The 15,391-nt window shown below is 31.8% G+C and overlaps 2 protein-coding genes across 2 annotated transcripts; one reads left to right on the top strand and one right to left on the bottom strand.

The window, feature by feature from the left end:
- Nucleotides 1-3,381: 3,381 nt before the first annotated feature.
- On the bottom strand, nt 3,382-8,127 carry LOC114720437 (truncated transcription factor CAULIFLOWER A-like). Its single transcript, XM_028906081.1, has 8 exons — nt 7,943-8,127; nt 6,167-6,248; nt 6,006-6,070; nt 5,738-5,837; nt 5,540-5,581; nt 5,304-5,345; nt 4,579-4,703; nt 3,382-3,469 (listed from the first exon to the last, which is right to left on the bottom strand). Exons 1-8 carry the CDS (start codon nt 8,125-8,127, stop codon nt 3,382-3,384), a joined length of 729 nt encoding a protein of 242 aa, XP_028761914.1.
- A 6,374-nt stretch (nt 8,128-14,501) lies between these two features.
- On the top strand, nt 14,502-15,384 carry LOC114720438 (protein BIG GRAIN 1-like E; the record flags this gene model as incomplete). Its single annotated transcript, XM_028906082.1, has 1 exon — nt 14,502-15,384. A coding segment is annotated over exon 1 (815 nt), but the record flags the coding sequence as incomplete, so codon positions are not given.
- Nucleotides 15,385-15,391: the final 7 nt, after the last annotated feature.

Here is a 15,391-nt window from a genome sequence, read left to right on the forward strand (position 1 = left end):
TCTTGCTGAGAGGATAAAAAGGATAACCTATACATATATATATATAGATATATTTATGTACAAATCATTATACTGTTTTTATGTGATCTCGACATATATTAACCACAAATTAATATAAGAGATTGAGTTTTATTTTCTATTATATCAAGTCAAGATATAGTATTTTGTTATTTGAATCTTTATTGGGATGACAAATTTTGCACTAACAAATGCAATAATTTTGAAGGAACGCTCGACTCTGCCGTTCATGATTCTGACCCATCTGAAGAAGAATGTCCTACATGTTTTGAAAGTAAGTATTTATATTTATATACGTGTGTGTGTAATGTATTACTTGGAATCCTATTCATTAATCCAAAAATTGGGGGGGGGGACCTCAAAAGATGAAAAGTAATTCAATATACTTTGAGCCATTAATTAGTAACACAGTCAAAAATACAGATGAATTAACAACATTATTAAATTATTATTTGTATTTTTAAATTAAATGACAGATTATACAGATGAAAATCCAAAGATAACTGCAGAATGCTCTCATCATTTTCACCTTCCCTGTATACTTGAATGGCAGCAAAGAAGTGCAGAATGCCCCAACTGTAGACGGGTATGTAGACTCAAATACAAATCAGTTATTTTTTTTTAATTTCTTTCTTAATCGTCATTTACTATCTATGACTTTCTTTAACTATTATTGAGGACAAAATATAATTTTTATAAACTCTCTCTCAATTATCGATTTAGTCCTTAAACCTTAACTTTAAACAATTTTTGACCTTTGTGGTTTATTGAATTAAGGACCTACAGGCATTGGATGAATCGTTCCAACCCAGAAAAACTATAAAAACTAACTTGTTCTAAGTTGAGAAACTATAGGAACTGAGTTCTTTTAGTTTAAGGTTTAACAAATGAATTGATAATTAAAAAATTTTAACGTTTACTCTTGTAAGAAAGCCTCATGTATTATGAATAAGTGTTGATTGAGATGGTAATAGTCTTGTCCCTAATAAAGATAAAAACATAAGTTTAAATTTTAAAAAGCACACTTCTCAGTAGAGGAAATAACATATTAAACGACGCACTGTCACTCGATGAACTCAAATTAGTTGGTTGCTCTGATACCTGGTTCATTTTAGAAAGTTAAGATCTAGAAAAGATGCCGGATATGGTGTGGTGGAGTTCCTCTGTGGGTGTGTGTAAAGAAAGACTCGTTATTTGTTAATTCTCCAGGAACCTCCAACACTACTTTAGGCCAACTTCTGTTAGATTAATTTGCTGTTTCTTTGTTTTGATGTTTTAGGCGTTTGTCTTTTAAACTTGTGCCCTTGCACAAAAAATTTCAATCAAAAGTTATATTATTTTCTCCTAATTAAATAATAACCTCTTTAATCACTAAGTGAACAACATTTAATTAATTATTTTCATTGAGTGTAATCTTAAATTTTTAAAAGTAATAATTAATTCTAACTAAAATTCCTTAATCTTGATAAACTTGTTGATCGGTAAGTTCTTATAATGATAATGGAGGAAATGCATTTAATTGTTGTACAGTTTATAATTCGTTCAGTTTATATTATATTGCGATCAGAGACTAATAGATTAACTTCTTGGCAGGTGCTGATCATTAAGGATATGTTTGACTTGTGACAGTGACCCATTTATAAACAAATTATATATCAAAGAAATTTTGATGTCTTTTTATTTTTATCTTCTTTTTCTAAATGAGCCACTCAGTTGTTGCGGCCCCCAATTCTTGTCCCTTTCTAATCTTCTTGTGCGAAGTGGAAAACTAACTTAATGGCATTGTAACTTCTGTTGTCTCCTTTGTTTTTTCCCTACCGAACTACCAACATTTGAATTTAATACCACAATCAGAAAGGGATTCCACCATAACATCCTTAAATTTTTTTTTTTTTATTGAGCCTAACGTAACTCCTCGCACCGTAGATTTCTCGAATAGGTCGCAGTACCAGTCGCAAGACCATCTTCATCCACGTCGTCACGGATAGAGGAACCTCAATGATCATAAATTTGGATTAGTTGTTACTCTTCCGGTCCCTAATATAGAAGCTAATTAGGGAGTTAATGTCGGTTCTATATATAAGACTTATTTCATATATTTATTAATTTTTTTAAAATTAATCATATTAATATTGTCCCAATAATAATCAAGTAGGAAAAGGAGGGAGAAAATTAAAAAAGATGCTTAATTAGGGTATTCTAGAAATATCATACCATATTAAATAATTTAACTAACATCCTTAATCTACTCAAATTAGTTAATTAGGACATATAACCAGGGGAGTATAATTCAACGGATTAGATTTAATTTTACTCTTATTGTTATATTTTAAATAATTTCATTTTAGCTGTATTAGAATGTTTAAATCTAACTCCAAATAGCTTTTTTTATTTTAATGCATAAAAATTCAAAATAAATATAACATTCCAACTGTTTTTTTTTAAAAAAATCTTATAAAAATTTATAAATTAAAAATTTTAATTATGGACTTTAGACTGTATAGTTCAGGTCTCATCACAGTATCACACCACTGTAAATTAGTACCTGTAGGTAAAGATTGCTCATTTAAATTTATAGCATTTGCCTAAGTCAACACATTATCATAGCAATTTTAAATTTATAGTATTTCAATATAATTGCATGAGTGTTTTTTTAACCTAAAAGTATATAATTGTGGCTTTTTTTATATTTATTTACATGTGTATTAATTGCAGTGGAGTAGTACGTAGCTTCATAGGATAAGATATTGCTCCAAGATTCACTGTTCCTTTTTCTCAGTAAAATCTTATGGCGACTTGGACTCAACAAGATATAACGTTGACCCACATCACAATAAATAAGGATCTTCTCTATCTAGCCCCTCAAAAAACAGTAACATCACTTTAAAATCCTCGCTTCACATCACCACGTGTCAACTTTATTATATTTTCTCATCATCATTTTCTTAAATTTTGGAGACATCACGAATATTATTTTCTCGGTAAAATTTACTCATCAGCAAGGGAGACTTTTCGTCCCACACATATATAACAAGTTCAAATTGTCGCCTCACACTAAACTCAAATTAGCAGCAAAAAGAAGAGAGAAGAGAGAGAAGCATGCAGAAATATGAAAACACAAAAATTAAAGCAGCAGAATTATATATAAATTCCCATAAAAAAGCCTAATTAATTAAGCTGTGAGAGTACTTACATACAGTTCATAACAAAGTACGTCAAACTTGGGATTTAAACAAGCTAGAGACATCAACTATATATATGATGAGTACCCCAGTGAACATGTTCTCAATCATTGTCGTTATAATTAATTAGCACACAATAATAATATGATATCAAAAGATAGATAGAGAACAAGGTGCGTCATTAAAAACATCCGAGGTTGCAGGAATAGAGTGGTTCCAGGGTGAGGTCAAGCTCGTTCCTTTCTGCTGCTTCCTCTCTGTAATTCCCTCTGCAATATCAACCCACACATATATACATGTGACACTTAATTGATTCATCGCTATTTACCCTTATTATATAACCGATCAAGCACCCGACATATTTATGGTAGATTCGAATTCCATGGTATATATATAAATTACCACTTAGGTAATAAATGTAAGTCATTTGTAGAGAAAAGTTTTGGTCCTAATGTAAGTCACTTATAGTATATTTACTCCTCCGGTCTTTATTATAAGACCCAATTTGACTTTTTATTTAGTCATAATTATAAGACCCAATCCATTTTGTCTCTTATATTTATGCATTTTTTTCCAAGATAATCCTTCTAATAATGATAGTTTTAGTCAATATACTTAATTAGCAAGGATATTTTAGGAATGACAACACTTATTTATTATAAATAACCAACTTAACTTACTTCCTTAATCTCCTCAAATAAGTCAATTGGGTCTTATAATTAGGACCGGAGGAGTATTTGTTTTTTAATTTCACACTTATTTAATTTTCCTTGAAAAGAGAGAAAGAAGAGAGATATATGAGAATGATTTATATAGATAGAGAGAGAGAAAACTTTAATAAAGATAAAATGAAATGAAATTTGTCAACTTATTACATTTTGCGGCATCCGAAAATGTGTTACAAGTAACTTATATTAAGAATTATTGAAGTGTTATACAAATATACATAGGATATAATCTAATTCAGTAAAGAAAGTGAGAGAGAAATATATACTTTCATGTTTTTTTTTTAATATTATCTCTGATCCTTAATATAAAACCTGATTGACTAATTTGAGAAAAATTAAAAAAATCTCTAAATTACTTTAAACTATTTATATTTGTCATTTTTCTCCAAACTAATTTGTCTCACTCATAAATTGATATATAATATAATGATCTATATAAATATTTTAGAAAGATAGTGAAACATATATTATAATTTGGCAATTTAGTAACTTTTTTAATCTTTTTAAATTAGCCAGCTAAATCTCATGATAAGCACTAGAGGTATTAGAATATCTGGAATAAAGAGGCAACGTAAACAAATGATATGAACAATACGCTCTTCAAAATATTCATGTTGAAAGAGTAAATTAATCATTAATTAATTAATTACCCGATGTGGAGAGTGGGGAGTGGTGGAGGTGGGAGTAGGTAAGATGAATTAGCTGCTCCCAGGTTTTGGTGCTCCCATGTCATATGATGTGCCCCCGCCGCCGCCGCCTTCTCTTTCTCCTTTATCTGATCGTAATAGTATTATTAATAAATCTCAGCTCTCCAAAACTAATAATTATAATCCGTTATTACGTCAAAGCATAGTACTCATAATTAACTTCATAATATAATACTGCCTATAAAAAAAAACTTCATAATATAATACTACCTTTGATCTTAATTATAAGAACTAGTTGACTAATTTGAAGAGATTAAATAAAGAAACTAAGTTAGTTATTTGTCATAAATAAGTATTGTCTTTCTTAAAATATCTTTGTTAATCAAGTGTATTGGCTAAAACTAGCATTGTTAGAAGGACTATATTGAAAAAAAATGTATAAATATTAGACATATATTTAATATCAAAATAAAAATCAAACGATCATATATTAAGGATCGGAGGTAGTATAATACAATAATATACAGTGTCTTCACTAATTTTTTTAATTTTGTCAATATATTTTATATATATAACGTGCATAACGACCGACCATGAAAAGACAATTACCTGATTAGAACATATTCACGATATATAGTACGAACATGTGAGTGTTTGGGGCTGGATGAGGCAATCATAATATTATTATTTAATCAAAGGACACAAGTACGTAAATATGAGATATATACCTTCTTTGCCAGCATGCTATTCTGTTCCTGTATCACTTTCTCCTGCCGTTCATCAAAAAACGTTGAGACAACAATTTACATATTATAAACCTCTTTCCTTATGCAACTCAAACACGGGTACGCGTCTCTGTCTTCTAAAACTTAACCGATTAACTTAAATAAAGCTGGAAGAAAAAGAAGAAGAAGAAGATGATGATGATATGATAGGTGTGGTTTAGATCAAAGGCGCGTTTCACCTTTTTCTGAAGCTCGGCGATCGACTCATTCATGAGCTGGTTCTGTCACAAGAAAATACACACGCACACACATTATATAGAGAAGGAAGTAATTAATTAATCAATGATTAACTAATATAATGTAAGTTAATAATGGTTTTATGAATAATTAATTATATATACTGTTAACAACACTAAATATATATTTTTATGATTTACTTTGCGTGTCCGAATTTGTTTGATGGAAGTATCAAGCTGCTGCTCCAGACTATGCAGCTCTTTGAGGCTCAACGAACTCAGATCATATCCCATATAGTGCCTGATGATGACCATATCATATCATATCATATTTATTATATATCGTTAACCTCGTAACACATACAACGTTATCAACATAGAAATTTCATAATTAGATATAAACAACACCAAAAAGCAGTTTGATGATTTGATATGTGCACAGTGCAAGCACAGTAGTGTAGTAATGTACCTATGGTTCCTCTGCAAAAGGTCAATCCTAGCTTTCAGTCTAGAATATTCAATCGTCCAGTTTTCCTGCAACTAAACATATAGCCACAATCTCCGAACAATTAGGTCTATCACACACACACACACACACACATGCATATATGTATATGATCACACACGAACCTGTGACTCAGAATCATTTGCTCCTGCTAGCTGTCTCTCTGCATACGCATACCTTTCATGGCGTTCCAGGATCTTCTCCATGCTTTTTGTTTAATAATCATCCAGCACAAATGAGAGCAAAGTTAATTAATTATAAATATATGTACACACATAAATAAACAATATCATTTATCGATCTATCAAGCACCCAGTTTAATGTTGTTGTACTTTTTCAGGACTTGTATAAGGTTGTTTTATTTCGTTACACAACACTCACTGATGTTGTTGCTATGAAACAGAAAACTATCAATTAACCTTGCTGGGCTGACCTACCAGAAATGGAAATTGATATACATCCATGCAGATTTAGACATATACAGTATGAAGAACACAAAATAGTAATGAAATTACCATAAAAGCACAGTATAATCTCGGTGATGCAACAAAAAGTTTGCACAAGGTTGAATTTAATTTCCGTTCTTTCAATGAACTAGCTAGATAGATGTGAAAGCCGGATTGAGATCTAATTATTTTCTACATATAAATACGGTGTTCTCTCTTTATAAGACACTTTTTGACTTACTAATTCTAGAGAATCTTAGGGGTCTTCAAAAATAAAACAAACCTTAATTTCTGACTTTAAATAGCATACACACACATACATGTCATGCCTGTGTGTAACAAAAGGACTAAAGAACAGCATGAACATGTGCTTGAATTTGACATCAGTAAAATCTATTTTCCTAGAAGTGAAATATATTTATGTCAAGATTAATTAAAATAAATTACATTATAAATTATTAATACAAATATGCTGCAAGGTTGAGAGAAAAGAAACAAAAAAGCATAGAAATTAATTACTACAAATGTTATTTTCTTTTTTTCCCCCAGAATCTAATTAATTAATTAAACAAGGAATCAGAGAATTAATTCTTTCTTTTGTTTATTGTAATCATTATCACTAAGTCGTCTTTAATTAATAATCATAAAGCTGCGCATCGTAAAAATATTCTCTAATTTCCTTGCTTCCTCCCTTGGCCATATTCATTCGATCTGAAAGGACTTGAACATGAAAATGAACATGACAAGTACCTTCTGCTTAAGAATATGGAGATCACAGCGTTTATTGGCCAGAGACGAAGCAAGCAACTATATGCAAAAAGATAAAAGAAGAGAACGAAGTAGAAGAAGAAGAGGAGGAGGAAGAAGCCCTTAATATTTTCAGAGATTATGGAAATCAAGCAAAAGCACAGAAGCAGATATAGATCCCTGAGCTTTGCAGAAGATTCGCTCACGTCTGGTTATAGGAATTTAGGCTCAGAGAAAAGAAAAAGAAAATCAGCTAAGGGTTTCGCAAGATCTGATGCACAGCACTGTTTTATAACTCGATTCACGAATCTCAGATGTAAAAATTCTGTACTTTAGTTAGAATATCAACATAAAAATCATTTGCGAGTATCAAACCCTAGCTACTGCAAAAATGTTTCTGACTTCTTCTATAGAAAAATCTCTCTCGAGATTTGGTCTTGCGAAAAAGGGGAAAGAAAATCGTTTCCACTGTTTTATTATTTCAACTCAAAAGCAAAACCCTTTCCAAATACTGCAAAACAAACAAGAAGTAGTAATAATTAGACCAAATAATATACAGATTCATGAAAGAGTAGTATAGCGGTTGTCATCATCATCATCAGTTACTGAAAGGAGAAAGAAATTAACTAACAGTTGCATCACTCATCAAAAATAATAAACAAAAGAAATTATGTGAATAATGTTAAAGCAAATATTTATTTATTATACCAAGAATCTGTGGCATACTCAAAGAGCTTTCCTTTGTGGGAGAAGACAATAAGAGCGACCTCAGCGTCACAGAGGACAGAGATCTCATGAGCTTTCTTGAACAATCCATTTCTCCTTTTGGAGAAAGTCACTTGCCGATTGATCTTGTTCTCTATCCTCTTCAGCTGAACCCTACCTCTTCCCATTATATGTTGATATATTTTATAAACTTTCTTTCCTTCTTTTTTCCCAAGAAAACCCTAGACAAGCGAAACCCAAGAGGGAAAGGAACAAGCTTGATTATATATATGTGCAGAAGAAGGAGAAAGATCAGTAGTTTATGGGGGGTTTCAAAATCTTTCTTCTTCTGGACAAGTATGGGAAAACACAGATAGCGAGGCTGAGTTTGTATATAGATAGATTGAGAGAAGAAGTGAGAAACAAGTGGGAACAAATTAAAGGAACGGATTGGGGTTTGGCGACAGCTGGTTTAGATGATAAACCTAGGGCTCTGTCTTTTTTAACGTTGTGTTGTCGATCTCTCATTGGCTGCCTATTGTAGTACTGTTTGCTCTCTGTGTAGGGTTTTGCCTCACATGATGTTTGATCTTTTCCTAGGGCAAATACTGCTTCTTCTTCGTAGAGTAGGTCATTCTTTATTTTGGCAAAAAAAAAAAATGATTTAATTTGTCTTTTACGACCTTTTTTCTAACTTTTTGTCAAAGAAAAATTTAGCTAGTTAAGCTTATAGCAAGCTTAAAGTAATAATACTAAATGGCCTAGTTATCGTTTATGCCTTAAATAACACTTCATCGTAACGAAGAAATATGAGTTTATCATAGATACAGACAAATATGTATATATCTATGCTAATCATTCACAAAAGAGATGGAAAGTAATTTTTTTTATATAATCATTTTTCGTCATAATTTTTCCTAATTCGTAAATACAAAAGTGTAGAGATACAATAATTTACTATATATAAACAAGAAGCTCATGTTCCTCTACTTTTCATAAAGTTATTCTCCCCATCATTAATTTAATATCTAACAGTTTTTACGTAAACAAAGATTTAAAGGCAAGTAAATGTACAATATTATATATCAGCTATACATGTATATGTATGAAATATTGGAGCAATCCATGAGCTTCTAATTAAATTGAATCGAATATCAGATAAAGTGCCAAATAATGTATATTTGGAGTTTTATATATAATTATTTGCTCTTATATATGCATGTGACTGATTTTCCTTACCAGATTCAACTTCTTTTATCTAGATAATTAATCGCTAATTATACATGCTGAGTTTATATAAACTTACAATTTACGTCTTTTGATTTCTTAAATATTCGATGATTTCTTAGTTTAATCTTTCATTGTTACGTTAATTATCCTCAATTTAACTAGTGATAATTATATTTTCAATTTGATTGGCTAGCATACATAACGGCTTTTATGTTTGAAAAAACAAAATAAATATTAATAGTTAAATTGAGAATAATTAAAATAAAGAACCTCACAGCCTCACAGTCACCTACACACAATCGTGCGCACAAAAACAAAATCTAAATTGTATTTAAGAAATATTATTTACTCCGTTAACAAGCCTTTTTCAATTAAAAAAGTTGTTTTTAACATAATTAAAATACAATTCCTTGCCCTTTTGACTTTTTAATTCTATGTATAATACTACCTTTTGTCCTTAATATAAGAACTAATTTGGTATTTAATTTGATCCTAAATATAAGACTTAAATTTACTTTATCTTTTATATTTATTTATTTATTTAAAATAATTCTTTTAGTAGTTGCACTTAGCTAATGCATATAATTAGCAAGAGCAATTTAGGAAGGATAACATATATTTATTATAAATAACTAGCTTAACAAACTTTCTGAATCTACTTAAATTAATCAACTAACTTTTATATTAAATACATGAAGTAGTAAGTCGCATCTTTACCTGTTATAATTGGAAGAACACGATTGGCCCTTTTCAATATTATTCTCATCATACTTGTATTCACAAGCTTTGTATATAATTTGCTGAGAAATATACATATATAATTGTGTTGGTATTTTGAATATTTTTATTTCTACAGGAGTTGGATTTTGGGATTCATTAGGATTAATATATGTCTTCAAATTCAAAGAGTGCATGGTTGTAAAGGTTCTTTTGAAGTATTCTAAATATACACATTGTAACATTCCTTAGGAAATTTTAATCACTATTCATTTTTTCCTATCATTAAAATTTGGATTAAAAAAAATAGGGCGTTAAGCACAAGCCGGGTTGGGTTTTGGCCTGATATTTAAAAAAAACAAACAATGAAAAATTTAAAAAATAAATTAAAAACAAGATGAGATCTCTGATTCTTTTTTACAGTATTGATGCTGAGAGGATGTTTCATTCTGGGAGTGTTCATTTTGGATGGGATTAATTACTTGGAAAGAATCACAACATACGTTGACTCGAGGATAATTCTGATTCCAATATATACATTTGCTTCAAGAAATAAAAGTTTCTTAAGGAAAAATCTAAATAAAATAATATAAAGTTATATCTAATTAGCTCTCCTCTACCTACTAAACCAAACAAGAAATCTCTTCTTTATTAACTTCTCCTTCCCTCGATTGAACCAAACAAAGCCTTAATTAATGATATTTGCATTTTTAAAATTTTAAAACTATACAATCAAAATATGTATCTTTCATGACGAAAAATACCTGTTCTAGAACACATACTTATTTTAATTTTGATTACTTTCTTTTCTGTTATATCTCCTAAAAAATTACTAAATGTTCTTTTTATATATTATTAGGAGGGTTTGAATCCTTGATTTCTAAATTTCAATTAAAAAAAAAACCATTAATTTCTACTCACACCTTCCCACCAAGCCTCAAGTCGTTTAATGATTTCTTTTTTTTTTTTTAATAAGGTATCATCAATATTGCTATCAATCAAGGATAGTATCAAATCTCACTCATATCAACTACGTACCACAAAAAAAGGCCTATCTAGCTTTTCATTTTTCTTTTTCTTTGGGGTAAACTTTGCTTCCTTATTTGTTGTTAAAGAGACGGGTCATATTGCCATGGGAAGGAGGGGGATATGTCCTTGATGTTAATAATTCCATATCAATGTGTGTGTATGCATATGGTAAAGTACAACATCTCATATATGCTTTTCTAGTGTTTTTAACACTTTACTTTTATTTATGATGCATCTAGCATCTTGAACTATAAATAAATTTAAGATACTAGATGTAATATTATGGAGTGTTAAGTGCATTAATGTCGTAATTATTTTTTTAAAAATAAATTTGATTACTTGCAAGCCATAATTAACGTGGCTGATTTTTTTTGTTTGTTTTAAGATTTCGCCATGGAAGGCACGCCCACAATGAAAGTAGTGAAAGATGCGAAGAAGCCCACCCAAATGTTTATGGCTGCAGAGAAGTCCATGGTTATCAGAAAGCAGTACTTCCAGGTTTTATGGTTCAACCCCACCTTGTCTTCTTAACTTGTAACCATGTCCTTTTCTTGTAGGGACATCGTGTATGCACCTAATACCCCTCCTCACTTCAAATTTCATCCACATTTTCCTTATCAAGAGTCTATTTTCTCATATATAGACTTTTTTTTTCATGTTTTTTTAACTGTTACATCACATTGTAATCTATGTTCAGGATAAGGAAAAATCACCTTGTACTTGTTGACTTTCTAATCAAGTCATATGAGAAGAGGAGATACACTAAAGACTGATGATGTAGAATTTGATTCTCATCATAAATGTTCAGAGAGTAGTAAGGAATCAAAAATTTGTTGAAATAGTTTTTTTTTTTTTTTTTGGAATACTAGAAGCATAATCTCACTTGTTTAAATTTCAAGAGCTCCATCACTCACATGAAATTGAGTTTATTAAAATAATACTTTTTATAATCTCATAGAAATTGAGAATTTGGTGAGAAGATACCAGACCCATTAGAAATTTATTTATGTATATTACACAACAAATCTTGACATGGGATTATCAAAAGAGTAGCGTAAATATAGAGTATAGAGGATTAAGTAATTGTAACTATAGAGTAGAGAGGGTTTAATTTGCAATTTATTATAAATGAATGTATATTTCAATGGCGATTTACCAAAAGGGATTGAAAACATCAATTGAGGGGCAAAAAAGATAGGGCACATTCACAGCGATCCAAGCATGCATGAAGCATAAAAGACGGGACTTTTGGGACAACAATGACCACATGAAACCTTACTTTAAGAATGCTTGGTTCTCATTAAAAGAATTCCCATGAAACTTGTCAAAACATGTTTCTTCCAAAGATCATAAGGAGAAAAACTAACCCTTATTCTGTACAATGCCTGAGGATGATCTTCAAGATCCTGTTTAGTGTAGCAACATATGAATCAAGACAAATTATGTTGCTCTATCATTGACCATAGAATTTTATTTTTTTGGACAAATTCAATTTATGAAAGCTAGCTAGCAAGCTAGAGCAATCAAAATTATCATAAATAATTAAGTATATATGAGTATGGTCATATGCTTTGTGTTTTTTTTCCCATAAGAAAAACATTACTTTTGAAAAAGTCAAAAAAGCTAAAAAAGATGTCTTTAGCTTTTTGTTTATAAAGATGAATTTTTTTCCTCTTATTCTTTCATATCATGTTTCTCTAAAGGACTACCCACAAACCCTTGTTCCATAACAAGCCTATTTGGTTGAGGATCAACCATTTGGTTTGATATTTAGGCCATTCCTCCAACTTTAATTAGTTCAATTCTGTGTGTGTGTTTTCGTCACAGAGAGTGATTGAGATATTTATCTCTAAGCATTTTGTGGCGGCCTTGCATAGCTTTGCCGATAATAGAGTAATCAAATATGTGTGGTGTGTGATTAATTAGTCCAAGAGCAAAAAAATCTGCTTGTACTGTAACTTTTGGCCTGAAATTTTCTCACAGCTTTGGGCAATGAAAGCAACCAGACGTGTTTCAGCATGCAGGCAAGATGATCAGAACAACCAGACCATCCAATCCACATGCAATTGATTTAATTTTGCAGCTTACATGCTTGATGAAATGCACTTCCATGACTGGTCGGCCGGTCCAATTAATTTACGATACATCTACTTTGAAAGGCGACAATGAGTGACCCAAATAACCATCTTGATCTGTCAACGTCTTTCTAGGGCCAAGAAACCAGAACCATGCATTGATTTCTAGTAGACTTTTTAGCATGCATGAAGCTGAAGTCACTTTAACTGAAAGTGGCTATGTGAAACTAAACATGTTTCTTCATGTTTCAGAACTAGCGGTGGACAAAAATTCTACAGTAACTCGTAAGAAGCATCAGGATTTTTTTTCCTTAAAACAAATCTTCTGCTGCCGATATTCTCAATGGAAATATTAGATTCGAGGCAACTTTCATTGGCTTAAATCATATGGTCTTAATGAAACTGTCATGGTCATCTTCTTCAAGTGAGCCTCAACTAACTGGGTTACATATGGTTTTCATGCAGGGTCTGTGATGTGTCTCTTTTGGTTCATATGCAACACACACGTGTGTATGTGCCCACACCACACAGTGACTACTATTATGACCACTACGTCCGACACTTACATGTGGGGGCTATATATATTTTGATGGGCCAAATGATCTATTGACTAACGCCAATATCAAGAAAGGAAATTAAAGATGTTTATACTAAGTTTGCTGTTTGCATGTGTACCAGTTCTTTTGCAAGGAAAAAGTCCATGCCACCATTATCTTTTGCTCCTTTGGTGGGACTTCATATTACATACAATATATATATGTGTATATGTGTGTGTGTGTGTATTACATGATGATGACACTTCCGAAGATTTTGAGTTGTTTTGGATGTTATATAGCTAGAGTTAGCTGGGTATATAAGACATCAATTAACGATCTGCTAAACGGATAATTATATATCTCAGTTATCCTGTTTTTTGAATCAGCCAGTGGTTGGGAATTGAAATATTACCCACTAAGAGGCTTGCTATGATGAAAAAGGCTGGGCTATGAAACTACCTAACTATGGTAGATCTATGAAAATCAAAAGTAATTACTTGTAAAATAATTACTTTAGACCTTTAAGAGTGACTTAAAAGCCTTGGTGGGTTCTACATAATTATTGTTGTCTTTGGACAGCTAGCTTGTGTTACATGCTCTCGAGACTTGGGATCCATAGCTATTTCCTTCTTAAAACCCATTCCCCATCACTCAATTTGGTAAAAGTAAATAGAATCCAAGGAAGCACAGTTATTTTGCCCTTCACAAGCCCTGACACAAACCTATAGTTTTTCTTAGCAACAAAAATATTTGAAAAGAAATGTAGAGCCCACTCCTTCTCTATTACTTATGCTCAAATTCATATCCAGTGGGTCTCACCAAAAAACCTCCAAATCTTGTCCTTCATCATATAAAATTATGGCTGGATAGTTATTGATTATTCTAAACTGATGCTCTCATCGCCCTCCCACTAATCTCAATCATTTCAAACCCCTTAGATTCCTTTGCATCTTTAAAAGCCCTTGCCCTTAGTGTTAGATATTGCTACACCTACTTCACCCATAACTCCTTCATCAACAGCTCTTGAAACCTTGCACTGCACCATGTCCATAGCGAGCGCTATAGACTCTGAAAGGAGTCACAAGAAGTTGTTCCACTACAGAAATGATTCAGGCGAGCTTGATGTGTTTGAAGCTGCAAGGTACTTCTCAGGATACAATGAAGCTGTTGGCTATAATGGCTCTGGTTTTACTCAGAAGATCATGAGAGAAGATAGGCATGGACACAGAGGCAGAATCAGCTTAGACATGCCCATGAGAAGCTTACTTCCTCAACACTTTCATGGGTTGGAGAAGCATGGGAAGGAGAAGAAACACAAGCAGCCTAGCTCTCCAGGTGGTAGGCTTGCCAGCTTCTTGAATTCTCTCTTCAGTCAATCTGCATCAAAGAAGAAGAAATCGAAATCAAGCAAGCAATCTATGAAGGATGAGGATGAGAGTCCAGGTGGGAGGAGATGGAGGAGGAGCAGCATTAGCCATTTCAGAAGCTCCAGTACTGCAGATTCAAAGTCCCTATATTCTTCATTCAGTTCAGGGTTTAGAACACCTCCTTATGTTCAAACCCCAACAAAAAGCTGTAAGGAATTCCGAACCTTCTTAGACCAGAAGCAGCAACCAGTGCCAGTGTCAAAATACAATAATGGGCATGTAAAGTCAACTTCCTTACAGAATGTGTCATTGTGGGATGATAAGAAAAAGAAAGATCATCAGCCAACTGTTTTGGATGACAATTGCAAAACAAGAAATGTTCTATCTGAGAAAGATAGGATATGGGTGGAGAAACACTGTCCAGAGGAAAAGGAATTCAAGAAGTTCAATGAAGTGGATGATGGTGCAGAAAGTGATTCAAGCTCTGATCTGTTTGAG

Source organism: Neltuma alba, unplaced genomic scaffold (assembly GCF_004799145.2).
Source record: "Neltuma alba isolate B1F8T4 unplaced genomic scaffold, ASM479914v2 tig00011985_pilon, whole genome shotgun sequence".
Classification (NCBI taxonomy): Eukaryota; Viridiplantae; Streptophyta; class Magnoliopsida; order Fabales; family Fabaceae; genus Neltuma; species Neltuma alba.